This window comes from Mastomys coucha, unplaced genomic scaffold (assembly GCF_008632895.1).
Source record: "Mastomys coucha isolate ucsf_1 unplaced genomic scaffold, UCSF_Mcou_1 pScaffold23, whole genome shotgun sequence".
Classification (NCBI taxonomy): domain Eukaryota; kingdom Metazoa; phylum Chordata; class Mammalia; order Rodentia; family Muridae; genus Mastomys; species Mastomys coucha.
In genome coordinates, this window is record NW_022196906.1 from 101,127,513 (window position 1) to 101,143,774 (window position 16,262).

At 51.3% G+C, this 16,262-nt stretch overlaps 1 protein-coding gene across 7 annotated transcripts in view; it reads left to right on the forward strand.

The window, feature by feature from the left end:
* Positions 1-16,262, forward strand: part of Cacna2d2 (calcium voltage-gated channel auxiliary subunit alpha2delta 2) — a 133,221-nt gene that overhangs the window by 23,893 nt on the left and 93,066 nt on the right. For all 7 annotated transcript variants that reach the window (XM_031343421.1, XM_031343424.1, XM_031343425.1 and 4 more), the window contains exon 2: positions 3,162-3,243. In XM_031343421.1, the coding sequence (XP_031199281.1) occupies positions 3,162-3,243 (82 nt within the window). The remainder of the gene's footprint in view (positions 1-3,161; positions 3,244-16,262) is intronic.

Genomic DNA, 16,262 nt, shown 5'->3' on the forward strand with positions numbered 1-16,262 from the left:
CCCCCACGCTTTTCTGTGGGATTAAGTCCTGCTATGCCTCTGTCAGGGCTGAACTTGGCTTAGTGTGTGGTTTTTCTGGCCTCAGGACAGGAATGCTTCAGGTATGTTCACTTCATCAGTCTCCTCAGTATTGTGTGTCAGCCTCCGTCCCAGCTAGCACTGGCCTCTGGCCAAACCCTAGAACCCACAAAGTCATATCTCTGTGACAATGAGATGGATTATCTGTCAAGTCCCTTTTAGCTCCCGGACGCAGATATTGCCTTCCTAATTCGGCTTGGTTTAGGTGAAGAATCAGAGCTACTTGTTTTCCTTAGCATCGCACTGCTAGTCAGGAAGCTAGAGCTACCATCTGCCTGTGAGGCCCAGGATACCATACCACACTAAGGACCAGAGCTACTCCTGAACCCCAGAGAGTGAGGTGGGAGAGACTCAGAAAGAGGGAGCCATATGTGCATGTCTTATGGAAGATCTGGTTCTTCTAAAAATTATTTTAGTGTTGAAATAGCCTTTTTACACGAAATGATGGTGATTATATTAATGATGTGTTGTCTAAGCGAAGTAAAAACTTGGCACCCGTGCCTGCTCTTCTAAATTAATTGTCTTTTACTTATCTGTGAGATTCCAGAAACAAGGACCCAACTGCATACTAGCAAAGAGTCCATACCCAGGTGGAATCCTTGGTGAACTGGTAAACTGGTAGATATGGTCAGTTCGAGAAAAGCCATTAGCAATGGATGGCTCTTGGGGAAGGGACAGTTGGTTTTCTTGAAAGGTCTGATCCCGGGTAGGTGAGCCACACTGCAGTGGATGGCCCCTACACCCATGAGTATATGGGCGGCACAAATGAGACTCAGTGGGTTATTTATAAATAAGTGAATAAATGAAAGAAAGGAAAAGAGGAGCCAGGCTGGTGGAACACAACTTTAATCTCCAGTCAGGAAGTAGAAGCAGGTGAGTCGGGACCAGTCTGGTCTGCTGGCTAGAGCTACAAAGCAAGAGCCTGTCTAAAAGGAAAGAAAGAAGGCAAGAAAGAAAGAGAGAGAGAGAGAGAGAGAGAGAGAGAGAGAGAGAGAGAGAGAGAGAGAGAGAGAAAGAAAGTTAGTCGGGAAGTAGGGGTAGATATGGAAATTGATGGAGGGGATAAATATGACCAGAATACATTGTAAGAAATTCTCAAAGAATTTTAGAATGCGTCTCAGGCTGCTGCTGGGGTAGGAGTGGGGCTATGAATAGGCCTTTGCCTATTCCTGTGGTGTAAGTGTCCCCACTGCAGCTGATTTCAAGCACTGAAGCTGAGGTGCTAAACTGGAAAGAGACACACACGGTTGACTCTCGCGTGTCGGTTGCTGAGACCCCAGAAAACTGTAATAAGTCCCATATCCACCCCTTCCTGGATGAATGACCTTGGATGATAGAGTCTCACCTTCCTCACCCAGGATTTGGGGATTGTGTTTGCCTCTGTGAAGATCGAAGCCAGAGAGCACAGGACGTGCTGGTACTATACTCTGTCCACAGTGGGCACCCTTCTGTAGATTCATGAAAGAAGGATTATGACTGGTACTTTGTCTCCTAAGCCAATGAATGGCTGAGGTCAGGTTTAGGGTCAGGGCAGAGCTAATGGATCTTTTTGAAACTGGGTCCTTGACCAGTGTGAGGAGGACGGTGTGAGACTCTGTTCCATTATCAGCCCCCACAAGTCTGGAGTCTCGGGATTACAAAAGAGCCACCTGCCACATTGTCCAAGGGCCATGAGGGCCAGAACCTCAGGGCTGGTGGACGGGGCTTGGGCTGAGATGGTGCTGCTCTCTTGGACCTTTCCCTCTCCGGGCCAGCAGCTGAGCTTACAGCCTGTCCTCTACACCATGTGAGGTTAGACTTTCCTCTATGGTGGGAACAGCACTGGGGAGTCAGGCTGTGGCTCGGCCCACAACAGGCTGAAGCTAATACCTCTTTCTTTTGATGTTGATGATTTTTTTTTTCCCATCACGGTCCTGACAGTCAGCTTGGCAAATTGCAATTAGTGATCTGCCCGCCTCCTGCTCTGAGTTCCCATGCCAACCGACCAGGGTACACACAATGGCATGAGCCCAACCACCCCCCAGCACAGGCCGGAGGAGGAGGAGTGTGGGACAAGGAGCCAGAAGAGAGTCCTGGCCCCAAGTGACCTTAGGGGATGCTGTTGGCCCTGAGAAGGGTATTGGGGACAGTTGCATCTTTTCTGACATCACCCTAGTCCACTGTGCCCTGTGAACCCATGGCTCCTTTACATCTCTGTGGTGGGTCCCTTATGGGGCTCCAGCATGCGAAAATGGACACCTGTTCATCTTGTCCACTTAGAGAGATTCCTTTACAGCATCCTTGGCTCCCATGGTCTTACGTTTTCTTGTGCCACTCTAAGAGATGGCCCCACATTCCAGAAGAGGAAGCTGAGAGACACAGAGATGGTTTTAAATGATACCTGTGGTGGTACCAGCGTACAGACGGCCTATCCAGCCTTGCAGTTCAGAGCCTCTGCTTGCCAGACATCCAGAAAGGGACTGGATGATTTATATTGAAACCCTAGGTGGGCTCGTGGTAGACATCCAACCTCGGTCTCTGATGAGCATCTCCTACCAGGGAACTAGAAAGGCAAGGACCTTCTGAGCTGGAAGTGCTCAGGTCACCTGCTCAGGTGGCCTGCTCTGGTGAGGCCCAGGAGGCAGGTGCCTCTACCTCCTCCTGTTTACCTAATGGGTTGGAGGTGACAGCAGCATCCCCTCCCTTTCCTCAGACTTCACCTGCCTGGTCTCTGTCCTCCCTGGTGTCTGGAAGTCCCCACCTTCAGAGCAGCCACATCAAGGACTTGTCTTTAGAGTGAACAGTAGTCTCCCTGCAGGCTTCTTCCAGCCTGTTTAGCTCCCTCCGCTAATCCACAATGCCCTTTCCTCTCCTCCCTGGCTGCCAGTCAAAGTGAGGAAAGCCTAGGCCACCGGGCCAGACTTCAAAGGGAAAAATCACAGGAAAACCCAGGCTCACTCTGGTTCCTGTGACTGTCCCTTCTCTGGTGAAAATTGAGTTGAGTGAGTAGCTGTCCTGGTCCCCCTGGGTGGCCAGGAATTGCTTGTTGCAGCTGCAGCTCCAGCAGGCCCTCCCTGACATCTCTTTCTCCTCTGGATTTGCAGGATGCAGCACTGGGCCCGGCGCCTGGAGCAGGAGATTGACGGCGTGATGCGCATTTTTGGAGGCGTGCAGCAGCTCCGAGAGGTAAGCCTGGTGCACTCACTCTCCTTGGAGACCTTCTTCCCAGCAGGAATGCGGAAGGGGTCCATAATGAGGGAGTAAGGAGGAGGTGACATCATTGAAGTCTCGGCATAGTGAGGTACTACCTCGTGTAGTGATGCTTAGGGTCTCGGTCTGACCTGTTGGTGGTCCACTGTCATGAACCTGGTCCCTGGAAGGGTGTTAGACAGGGTTTCTCTGTGTAGCCCTGGCTGTCCTGGAACTCACTGTGTAGACCAGGCTGGCCTCGAACTCTCAGAGATCCGCCTGCCTCTGCCTCCCAAGGGCTGGGATTAAAGACGTGTGCCACCACTGCTCGTCCTTTTCAGTTTTTAAAGATGCTGAGCTTTGTATTTGAGGTAGCGCCTTGAGTGGGAACCCAGAGACTTGAGGGGCCATAGCTACAGGGTTCACAGAAGCCCAAAAGTCTTACCAGCAGGTACATAGTATGACCAAACCAAGCAAAGCCCAGGAAACAGGACAGGAGACTGGTATTCGAGGCACTGTAGTCTCCATGAAGTGGTAAGTCTGTCTCTGTTAAGTGTTGGAATGAGGGATCAAGGTGCAGGAGGGGTGATTGATTAGGCGCCAGCGACCACATTCATCCTGGGAGATTATGTTAATGTTTGAAATAGCGATGTGAAGAGCGGGGCCATTCGTCACCCCCAGAAGGCTGCAAAATGTGTTGCTGTCAGGCTACAGGCTGGATGGAGCTCTTTCTGCGGAATGCGGAGGCTCAGAGAGCCAAGCTCTTCCAGTAATGTAAGACTCTAATAGGCCAGTATCCCTGCTGGCGTCTGTGAGGGAGGTCTCGGCCAGAATCAACAGAGGAATTAATGGAGTTCTCCTCCTCGTAGTTGGCCAGGGAACAGCAGAGAAGACAGTTACTATTGGGGGTTCAAGTAAGGGTCTAGGCCCAGGGTTCAGTAATTATTGTTTCTGACATCCCCTTGGCCAGTGCCAGGGTCAGGAGATGTAACCTCAAGTGGTGGGGGGTGGGGAGGACAGGCAAGGATCATCCTTAGCTTGTCAGGCTTAGCTTCTAGGTGCCCAGGAAGTGGTAACTCGAAGGAAATATATTGACATTGCTTATGGATATAAGACCCCTGGCATAAGTGATGCTAATCAGAGATGCCTAATTAATGGGCAGCATGGTGAGGAGGGACACCCAGGCCTGAAGGTCTGAGCTACTAGCTTGCTCATCGTTCCTCCTGAGATGGCTCGGGCCTCTCTGTTCCTCCCTTTCCTGGTGCTGGGCTTGAACAGCAGTAGCCCCATCCTACTCTTCCTGTGAACTCTCAATGACTCAGCTGCACTTGGAAGCCGCCAGAGCTTCCAGAGAAGCACTGTAGGAAAAGCTGTTCCGGAACAGGAGTCAATTTAGCTCAGGAATAGCATTCCGCACTAACCAGGCTATAAGTGGGCACTGCCAAGTGCAACAGTGTAGGATAATGGAGGAATGGTGGGTCCCTGGAAGGTGTGGTGCACGCTTTTCCACGTTTCCCACGCCGCATTAGATGTCCCAGTTAAGAGCCCTCCAGGATCTTGCACTTTATAAACAACTCAGACCATTTGTTTATGAAAAAATAACGTGCGCTCCATGCATGAGATGTGGATCCGTGTGCACTACTGAGCTTCCTGGATGGTGAGGATGAGACATGAGTCAGCAAACCTGTCCTACGCACCTTTGAGAGACCTGGATCCATGTGATCCTCCTTCTCTGCTGGGAGGTTTGCCTGGAAGATGAGGTAGTAACAATGGCGGCCGACAAGCCAATTACACCTCCCCACTCCCTAGAAATCATCAGAGTTCTCTTCATTGGTCATTTTCTCTCCTAGGACAATTTTCTCTCCCTTTGGATGGAGTGTGAGCATATCATCTCTGACTCTCACCAGCTCAGAAGTGAACAGGCTGCCACAGCTGGCTTATGGCAGAGCTAGGGCTCCCAACTCCTGTTTCAGCCAGTCCTCTGCATGCACGGGGGATGCCTGAGGCTGTGGGGACCTGGGCAGGGATGTGTTTGGTATGGCAGGTGGGCAAAGAAGTGCTGACCCAGCGTCCCTTTCTCTTGGCAAGCCCTCTGCTGCTCATGGCTGCCAGCTCTCGGGGCCTCTGTCCTGCTCCAGTTTTCCTCACCTGCTTCCTCAGCCTCTTCCTGCTGACAGCTCTGGGACTGCTTCTTGGCACAGAATATGCTGCCAAGATGTGTCTGTGGGGGAGGGGACAGGTGTACAGCTCTAGAGGAAGAGAGCAACCCTGTGGGAACAGCAGGAACCTAATCATTGAGCTCCCCACCTGTACCATAGATCACATCTGACTCTGACCCTCGACCCTCACACCTTTGTACCCTGTTTGTGTTCCATTCTGATGGGGAGGATGGTTGGTGCAGAGCTGTGACCCAGCTGCCAGTGCTATCATAGACCCTCATACTAGTGCTGCCAAGCTGACAGTTTAGACCCCCCTGGGGCTGCCCCTCCTCAGGCTTCTGAGACCCTCTCCTCCCACTCCCACCCCCACCCCCGAACTCCTGCCACTGGGATGGTGAGGGCCTCCCTACTCCTAGAGGCTGCCCCACCCCCAGTAGCTTGGAGCCTCAAGGGCTGGCAGCTGCAAGAGAGCAGAAACTGCAGACAGTGGCATTTGGGAGAGTTTTCCTTGCCTTGGCATTTTCCTCCTCCCGACCTTATCACAACCCCATGGGGGCATGGCTGGGGGCAGACTGTGGCCCATTTATAGATAGGTTAGAAACCATGGCATACCACAGGGTAGGGAAGCTGCCTGTGAAGGCCCCATCCCATTTCCTCATCTAACCCTAGGCCTCCTAGTCTGCTCTCTCTGCTTCCTTAATTTAGCCAGACGCCCATGAGGTATGTATGCTCTTTTGGGCACTATAGCCCCACCCCAACCCTTGACCACGCTTGCCTTGTTCAGTCCACGAAAGTAGGGACTCTAAGCTTCTGTCCCCCTCCACAGCCCACGGGACTGAGTGAGGTCTCCTGAGCCCCTTCTCCATCTTCCCCCATCAGCACCATATTGTCCCCGTCCTAGGGGGAGAGCAGAGAACATATGCTTGGGCTCAGAGCTCATTTGCATAATGAGGATATCAAATGAATAATTCATCAGGTGCCTGGGGGGTTGCAAGGGGAGGATGAGGAGAAGGAGAAGGACGAGCCTCTCCTTTTTGAAGCCTAGGTCAGGGACATTCCCACTTCTGAATGGGATGTGCAGGGTACAAAGAGAACAACTCTGGGGTTTTTGTGAAAAGTAAAGGAGGCAAGTTGTCATCGGGCATGGGATAGTCATCAAGTTCACGAGCCCCGGGACAAGTTTCTGGTCCCTTCCAGGGAAGAATACCCTTTGGTTAGACTAGAAGTGCGGAGAAACTGTTGACAGAGCTGGCTTGGAGCAGGGATCTTGGAGCCATGGAGATGGCCATGTCAGGAAGACTACAGCATATCTTCTGAAAACACACCCTACCCCCTATGTCACACTCCACGTACCTCATTGGCTGATCAGGGCAGAAATGCTGATGGCCCTGCCTAGGTCTCAAACTGCCTTCACCCGCATGATGATCTTAGCCCAGGCGCATGCTTACGGGTTATCACCACAGGCCTATCATCAAGGAGGGAAAACCCAAGGTCCTATCCATCCTCTCTAGCAGCCAGTCCTGTCCTGGAGTTCAGACAGGCCAGCATGAGTGCTGGAGGGTTAAGTGGCAAGGCAAACGGACCAGCTTAGACAGCAACTCCCCAAGCTGTGAAGCCTTCACCCACAAGGAGCAGGACCCCAGGTCTGGAAACCCCTGTCTCCTTCTGGGTCCCCCCAACTAGCTAGCATCCTTCAAACCGGGTGATTCTGGTGTCTGGTGTCGACCTCTGATGAGAGCCAAAAATAGCTTTTCTAAACCAGTGTCAATGGCACCATCCTGTTCCGTCTTGTCCGCCCCTGGCTATTCCTCCTGCTCATCAGCTCAGTGCTCCCAGGAATGTGTAATTAATATTTGCAGAGTGCCACATCTGGAGCTGGCTATCAGCAGGGACCAAAGTCTGGAACCATCCAGGGTCTTCTGTAGATGCCGCTGAGAAATCTCTCTCTGTCCCCTCCCCCAACTCCTCCCCAGCTACCTCTGCACACTCACACACTGGTTTTAGCATTTGCTGAAGATGTGCTCTGTCCCCGCTTGAGGAGTGTACACACTGGCCATCCAAGGCAAGGTGAGTGAGCAGTGCCCTGAGGTGGCATAAAATCTCAGAATCACAGAGGGTGGGATCAGAAGAGGAAGGAAAAAGCTTGGGGGAGGAGAGCTGCCAAGGGTTTTAAAAAGTCCCAAAAAGGCCAGGCAAAGGCAGAAGTTGTGACCCCTGGCCTCACTGATTTGTGTGTGCCTTTAAAAGGCTGGCAGCAAGCAGCTCCTTAGGTTTGCAGTACACTGAGAGTCTGCTGGGGGATGAGGGAACCCCCACACATCCCCTCCCAGATCCTGACTTGCTGCCAACCGCCCCCCCCCCCGGAATTATCATCCTAGTGGTTCTACACTTGCTTATCACACAGACCCCACCCCTCCATCGAGCTGCCTGCCTCCCGTTGGGACCCAGTGACACCCTCCTCTCTCCCGGCGCAGATGATGATGTGAGGCGCGTTGTAGATGTGGGAGGTGGTAAGGGGCTCGGGTGTGAAATATGCCGCTGGGTAGGGATTGCTGTCGCTTGCCTCCCTAAAAACCCACATATATTATTCTTTAATGGAAAGTTAATTGTCTTATTATTCCCTCCATATGGTCCTCTTGCTCGGCACCCAGCGGGGATGCATGGGGCTGAGGGGGGGGCTCCTGGGAGGGCGTCTGAAACGTGATGAGGCCGCCGCTCGAGTGTAATTGGTTACAGAGAGGCGGGTGCATCAGAGCCTGCCCAAGCCCTGTCTGGACCTAGCCTTTTCCCTACCTCTTCCCCTCTCTTTCCTACCCCTCCCTAGCCCCTCCCCCGACATCATAAAGTCTGGAGCACGTGTTCCTGAGTGGGGATAAGTGGGGATGCGTAGTGTTGGGTAGCTGCTCTTCTGTTCCACCCTGAAGTGCACACTCTCCAATGAGGCACAATGGAAAACGTTTCCATTTTTGAAGAGTTTTTCTAAAAGCTGTTTCATTTGTGGCAGGATCTATTGCCTATGGGCCAGCCAGGCTAAGGTCTACCTACCTTTTCATACAATACACTAGAGAGGGCATGAAGTAGGGTAGAGGAGGGGTGGCTGCCCCAGGACACCTACCCTAGGTAGGATTTCTGTGTCGTTAATCTCTGTCTCAAGCACCAACAACCTAAGTTCCTGAGACCCTGGCAGCCTCCGCAAGTCTGCCCAGGCTGGACTGGCACTGTACCTTTCTCAGTCCCTCCCCCTCTTCCTTTTGGGAGTGTGAGGGTGCCATGCCAGAACTACCTCAGCAGGTGGAAGACGCAGTGATAGGAAGAGGCCTGGGCACAAGCATACACCTGCCTTTCACCCCTGGAGTCTCAACAGGGAAAGGCTGAGGCAGGGAGCCTTGCTAGGTGACTTCTAGGGTTTCTGGACATGTCTGCAAGAAGATGCTGCCAAGGGTTCTGGGGAGTCCATAGACATATCCTTAGATTGGGTTGGCCAGTGATACATGCCTAGGGGGAGAGGGCTCTGGCTTGAAGCTTTTGACAAGAAGTAGCTGTGGAACACATCCAAGGTCAGCTCTAGGGCATGAGGAATAGCTTGGAATGAGAGAGACATGTTAGGTGGTTAGTGTCTTCTGAAGGCAGACCTTGCCCTGGGCTCACACTCAGGTGGAGCTAGGATTGAACCTAGGGTCTACGCCATGAGCAGCAACTGAAGGATACTGTGGGCTGGACCAACAGGACTGGACTGTGACTGTGGGACCTGGGATGCATCCTCCTGCCTGTTTGAGCTTCTACTTCCCCCTGGGAAATGGGAACCCAGTCTGTCTTCCTGGGAGACATAGGAGCCTCAGGGGAGCAGAGACAGGAAAGGTGTGAGGAAGCCCTGCAAGAAGGGGCATCTTCCTTCTGTATGTCCAGAACAAATTGATCGCAGTTCCAAGGGTTGGTCACAGATTAAAAAAAAAAAATCGGATATCAGAGTGTCCTCTCTGCTTTTGAAAATTGGTTTTCTCACCCCAGCTGATCACGACATATTTTGGAGACATTTTACTGAGAAAGGCATCCGGGCACCAGGCTTGGGTAGGGCCGCAATAAATAGCATCTATGAGCAAATGAAGGGTAGTGGTGTTCTTGGTCAGAAGCCAAGGGAGCCAAATGCAGAGACACTATGGGGCGGAGACAGTAGCAGTTAAGGGGAGGGACCCTTACATCCCAGAAGACGACTCTGACTTAGTTTACCCAGTTAGCCAACCAGTCACCCGCTTGCCTCCCAAGTCCTATAAGAAGAGTATGGCAGCTTGCCTAGCATAGACTCGGGGACAGTACAAAGCTACCAGGCTCTGGGACAGTCCTCAGGAATGGGGAGGCTGGTAGGTCAGGCCACAGCTAAGATCAGGGGTTCTTTAGGAGGATGCTCCAGGGTCCTAGCTGGGGTCTCTCATCTTAAGGAAGAGGCAATCTTAAAAGACATGAGCAAAACCTTTCCAGATAGACAGCTCTTCCATCAAGTGAAGTCTGCAGATGCCTACTGATAGGGTATGCCTACCCAATGCTTATCTATAAAGCAAGACACCTCCCAACACACACACATGGGAAGAATGTTCTGGAGAACCTGCGGACTCCCTTGAGAGGTCCCCAGAGAGGCCAGCTCTGTGGCAGGACAGCAGGGTTCAGCTTCTATGAGGACCCAGCCCTTGAAGCTTGTACTCTGGAAAGTAGCCAGGGACTCTGCTCTTCACCCCTCCCCCCAGCTTCCACACTCATCTTCGAGAGTGACTGGGCTGCTGCATCTAGAGCCGGGGGCCAGGTCTTGGTGATCAGGGGTGGGAGATGGGAGATGGGTTGGAGGGGGTGGCTATGGGTTTCCATCTTGGGCCATGAGGGACAGTTGACCTAGTCTATATTCCTCCCCGTTCCCTTCTTATCCATTGCTGGATCAGTGGCAGCCATGGGGGCACTTGACTCAGATTCATGGAGCCCCAAGCACTTGGCAGGAGCAGAGAAGTAATTGGTTTTGACAAACCACAGCCGGCCCCAGGGATAGTAAAGACAGCGTTTCCCACTACCCAGCCGAAAATGGAGGTGTCCTCTCTCCATCTCTCCTGAGTACAGCTGTGCTCTCTGTGTGGGTAGAGATGTCGTGTTTGGAGTAGGTGGCGTCACAGAGGTGGTCTTTCCTACATGTCTCTCTAACCTTGGGACCTGGTGATTCTGAAGGCTGGCTGACCTATTATTTCCCACAGAGGGAGGAGACTGAAGTCACTGGATCCTGAGTAGACTCCCTAAGGCCCTGTCCTTGTCTATCCTTGGCTTCTCATAAGCTAGATAACCACATGACTGGCACTTAGGCTCGGGTGCACAGCAGGATGAGAAACAGGCTATGCACATACATGACTACTGTATATACTTATGCGTGTAGGTACCATGTAGCTGTGAAAACAGGCGATCAACTAACGATTATTCTGTGGGCGGATAAGCAAAGGTAGACATCTAAAACTTGAGGAAGCTTCTGAGTTCTGAATGGTCCCACAAGGCCTTGCGTACCATGTAGCCCCTACACGAGGGAAGCGAAGGCAGTGCTAGCTGCCCTGGGAGAGACAGGCCTGGATGGGGCTGTTAGAACTTGATCTACATATGGGAGCCCCTGAGTGCTTTCTATGAGGAAATGGCCACCAGCTGGGAGAGGCTGGAGAAGAGCTGGCTACACAGAGGTGCTGGCATCTGGCTGAAGCGAGGGAGCACGGGCCATTCTGGAGTGGTGTGCAATCTCAGCTAAGGTGGAAGCTTCACGTAGAGGTAGCAGGAAGCTTTGCTTAGGCCTTTGGTCCTCCCAGCTGCCTTGGGCCTGCCCCTAACCTTACTGGATTCTTCCAAATCCACTTGTTATCCTTCTCCATTCACCTTCTCCACCTCTCTGCTGATTTAAACGTAGATCAGAGCTCTCCTCTTCCAGGAAGCCCTCTAGATGAGTGCCAAAGCCCACGCTGCCGGACACTTCCCACTCCCATCAGCTTTTGCATCTCTAATGTACACACAGGCTGCCAGGCTCCTCTGGGAGGCCCAGTCTTGTGATTTCATCATATGGGATACAGAGACCATGGCGGGAGGGTAAGGTTATGCCCAGGCCTTCCAGAATGCACCTGAACAACAGGGAAGGCCATGAGCCCTGGTGACTCACTGAGAGACAGTACCTTCATGCTGAAACCAGCATGAAGTGGCACCTGGGTTGACCACTGTGTACAGAAGAAAGGATAAGATATGCATGATGCTGAGCGGGAGTGTGATCATGCATGCGCGTGTTCATATTGAACAGACACCTGTGTGTGAGTGCTACAAGGGAAGCATGAACAAATGGGTGTTTGTGCATCCATAGAAGGGAGTGGCCATGCCTGCATGTCTCCCACACAGCAAGCGTGACCAGGCAAGAGGGTGCATATGGATCAATGTGCGGCTCTGAGAGCTGCCTGTGGAAGTCTGTGCAGGCATAACACAGGGCAGGGTGGGACTGGAGGAGGCAGATGCCAAGAGTTCTGTCACTTAAGCAGGTGAGAACTACTTAGCTGATTCGTTATCCAAGCTGAGAAGTCTCAGTTGTGGCTGAGGAACACACATTACACACATGCTCTCTGGCACACACACACACCCTCCCCCCCCACACACACACCCCACCCCACCCTGTCATTCCCCGATACTATGTACATCTTCCCTACAGTGGGACAGGATAGCACCAGTTGTCTGTGCCCAGGGTGAAATGACCCCACAATGGAGATCAGGGACCTTGTGCGGGGTAGTTCTTGATGTCCTTGATCCAGTACAAAGGCTGCACCTTGTCCCCATGGAACTGGCTGGTCAGAGGAGACAGGTTCTGTGCCCCCCCACCGAATGTGTGGCAGCAGGCATTGCTGGGCGATTCTTCAGTCAGCTCTATCAGCCTTCCCTGTGTTAATCCCTATGCTATCCTATCCCTGCAAAAGGAGGGCCCTTACATTTCCCAGTAACTGTAGCCGCACCCTTCTTCCTATGGTTGTAACTGCTCTGCTCTGCGCGTCCCATTCAAGCACAGCTCCTGACACTGGTGAGCTCTATACCAGAGTCCTACAGTCTGGGCTCAATGCTACCTCCTGCCCTCACTCCTCAAAGACCCCCCCCCCAAACCCACCCCAGTACTCTAGCGCATCATTGCGTAGTCAGACTGGGTGGCTGGGTCAAGAGGCAACCACTCGCCTCTTGATCAGGTGTTGACAGAAGAGCTTTCATTATGCTCCATCTATAGGCGTGGAATAAATTGGTGTGCGGTGAATTTATTCTTTTTTTAAAAGAGGGACTTTACCACTGGGGAAAACTTTTAAAAGGAACATTTATATAAAAAGCAATTACCATGCCAGTAATTTTTATGTATTCTCCCCTTCCATCGATGCCTTTGTGTTTGAACGTGACCGCCTCCTGGGCAGCTGCAGCCTGGCTCCGTGGCAGCCTAGCTAAAGCTTCCTGCCTGGAGGAGTGGCCTCTTCCAGGAAGGATCAGCACGCAGGGCCTGGGCCCAGCAGGAGTGTGGACTCCAGGAGCATAGCTGGGTGGATTTGTGTTCCAAACTTGAGTACTTTGGAAATTTCCTCCAGTGTGCTGCTTTGTCCTGAGGTTGCTTCAGTCCCTGTCTCTCGGGCCGGGTACATCCTCTCTTGGCAGCCGCTGAGCACTTAGAGGCCCTGCTTCCCAGCAGCCTTGCAGGCCAGCTCCTTGAGGGAGGAGGCAGTGGTGTAGGAGCAGGTATTTTGCCTCCCTGGTTACCGCTAGGGGTGCCACTCCAGGGCACCCTGCTTTCCAGCCATTATTGCGTTCACATGCCATGCCATGCATTATGTAAATTGTCTCCACTGCTGAGTGGAGTGGGGAGATGCTCTGGGGGAAGGAGGCGGTGGGGTCTGTGGAGCCTACTTGGGGGTGAATGGGAAACTGGGCCCTGAAAACTCACTGCTTTGCATCTATGTCTGATTAGGACCCCCAGGAGCCTACATGCCGTTTACACCTCAGCCCACAGCTTTTGGGGCACAAACTAGGGGTTCCCAGGAAGCTGAATGAGCTGCCTCATTAGATGACTAGCATCTCAGGTAGGAGATATCCCCCATATCTACGGGGCCTCTATAGAAACTCATCACAAAGCCATGGGAGGTCCAGGACGGGGAAGATAGCTCAGTGGGTAAAAACCAAGCACGAAGAGCTGAGTTTGAATTCTCAGAGACCACATACGTAAAGCCGGGGACAGTAGTGTGGATGTGTAATCTCAGTGAGATTGAATCCAGAAACAGGAGAATCCTGGAGGGGACTCACTGACCAGCTAGCCCGGCATCCCCAGCAAAGAAGAACAAAGAGACTATAGCTTGAACAAGATGGAAGGTGAGGTCTGGTGTCTGGAGTTGTCCTCTTATTTCCATACATATGTCATGACATACGTGTACTTGCATTCTCATACATGAATGAACACATACACTAGTAATAATGATGATAGTGATGGTGATGGTAATAAAGTTTATTAAAGGTCATATCTAGCCAAGGAGCTGACTCAGGGGAGTCCCTCTTCCCTTGAGCTCCTTTATGAGCCACCAGTGACCATGTGATGTGAAAAGGTTACTATTTGGAACAAAGCCAACATCCTGGGGCATCAGCAGCTGTGGAGGGTCCTTGAAGGGGCTGTGGTGCCACCAAGCCTATAAGGGCATGGAAATTCCAGCCCTCATAAAGACTAGGACAACGATGGGGCTTTGGAGTAGCCACAATTCCTGTTCCTTTGACACATGGTCTGCTGGGAGAAGCCCACCCAGTGGATTTGGGTCCAGTGTGTCAGGGTCTGAAGAATATTCAGTGCTCCAAGTTTTTTTCCAAACTACTCCTCTGAGCCTGGACTTGGCCAGAGGCCCAACCAGTACAGGCCACATACTAGTCCTCCTGTCCCAGGACCTGAACACCCACTCTGTCCCCTGAATAAGAGGCCATGAAGTTGAGGGATGGTGAGTTCGTACATTCCCTAGACGGCATGCAGTATTTGCATTCCACAAGGGCTATGGGAGTTAACACGTTTGGTCTTGCTTCCCAGACAGCCACTCTCCTTCTCAAGCCCTTGCCAGGCAGGATTGCCTATGAGTCCACATGAGATCGGCCCCTTGACTTTGGTATAAGCTCCAACAACTGTGAAAGACCTGGGGTGTCTCCGGCCTTCTTTGGCACTGTCCCTCAGCCCCTTGAGATGGGCAGCATTTATCTGCCAGATCATTCCTGTGGTTGCTGTCCCTTTCTGATTATACTAACATTGGGGAAATATAGGCAAGAACCCCCAGAACAGAGGGAGGTCACAGACACCAAACTGGTCTTTTGACTGCAGAGCCTAGTCTATATCTGCGGATGAGAGAATTAAAACATCAAGTTGCCTTCACTTTCAGACTGAGGAAAATGGTTAGCTCCTCCCCTTTTGTAGCCCCTGTCCTGAGGCCAAAGCTAAGGTCAAAGTAATTTCCTATCTCTCATCCTTCTACCTATATTATTTGCCATTTTCTTTCCTTTGCTTTTCTGCCTTCTCCACCCGCCTGACATTTCTAGATGGATTTCAAAATTTAGGGTTTTTAAGTCTGCATTACAAGGCACCTGGTGTAGAGTAGAGTTAGAGCAGACAAGCTGTGTTAGCAACCCCCTCTGCATTTCCAACTCCCCAGAGGCTGACACTCCTACTCTCCGAGCTCCGTACCCCAGAATGACATACTTACGCTGCTTCTATATAGTTGTTCAGTTTTAGACATTACCCCAGGCACCCCACTGTGGGAGATGAGAACTTGTCCCACCCTCAATCCTGGCCTTCCAGTATTATTGTGTGAAACACTTATATTTGAACTCACGGCTGACCTTGTCCTGACCTTGCAAACACTGCTCAGAACGGTACATCATAGCACATACAAGTTTTTAGTTGTTTCTAAAGACGACAACCGTTGGGGGGGTTGTTTCTTATGTGCTTAGTTTTCTGTGAGCCTGTACTTTATTCTGCCTCAGACCCCTGTCATTTTATCTGACCCTCGTCTCCCTCAAACCAACACTTCTAGATTCTATTCACAGACAAGAAGTTCTTGTCTGAGCCCTTCCAGCTTACTCCAATGAAAGCAATGAACGCTCTCATTGCTTTCTTAAGAAAGGTTCGAGGGAACCTAGCTCTTGGCGTGCAGGTCTCAGTCTCCTTGCCCCTGTACCCTGCACAGGAATCAGAGATGGGCTACAGTCCACCTAGAAGCCCTCTGCCTCTAATGTATTCAGGCAGTTCCTTCCAGCCTCCTGAGACAGTCTCAAAGCATTCAGAGTCCTGACCTGTTTAGTTTCTTTAACCAGAAAGATAAAATGTCCCCTCTGTAGGGTGTTCAAACAATTCCACTCTCACCTGAATGGTATTTACTTTCATTCTTACACTTACCAGCTGCATACTCATGTCCTTCCCTTTAGGGAAGTTTTTTCTTTCTTCCTTCCTTCCTTCCTTCCTTCCTTCCTTCCTTTCTTTCTTTCTTTCTTTCTTTCTTTCTTTCTTTCTTTCTTTCTTCCTTCCTTCCCTCCTTCCTTCCTTCCTTTCTCCCTTTCTTTCTTTTGTTTGTTTTTGGTTTTTCAATACAGGGTTTTTCTGTGTAGCCCTGGCTGTCTTTGAAACTCACTCTGTAGACTAGGCTAGACCTGAATTCTGAAATCCACCTGCCTTTGCCTCCTGAGAGCTGGGATTAAAGGCCTGTGTCATGAACTCTGGGTTTTTTGAAGTTTTCTTCAATGATTTCTTTCACTCTTTTTTTTTTCATTTTTTTCTTTGTACTTTATTTTGTTTTTTGAGACTTCTTAACTTAGGTACTT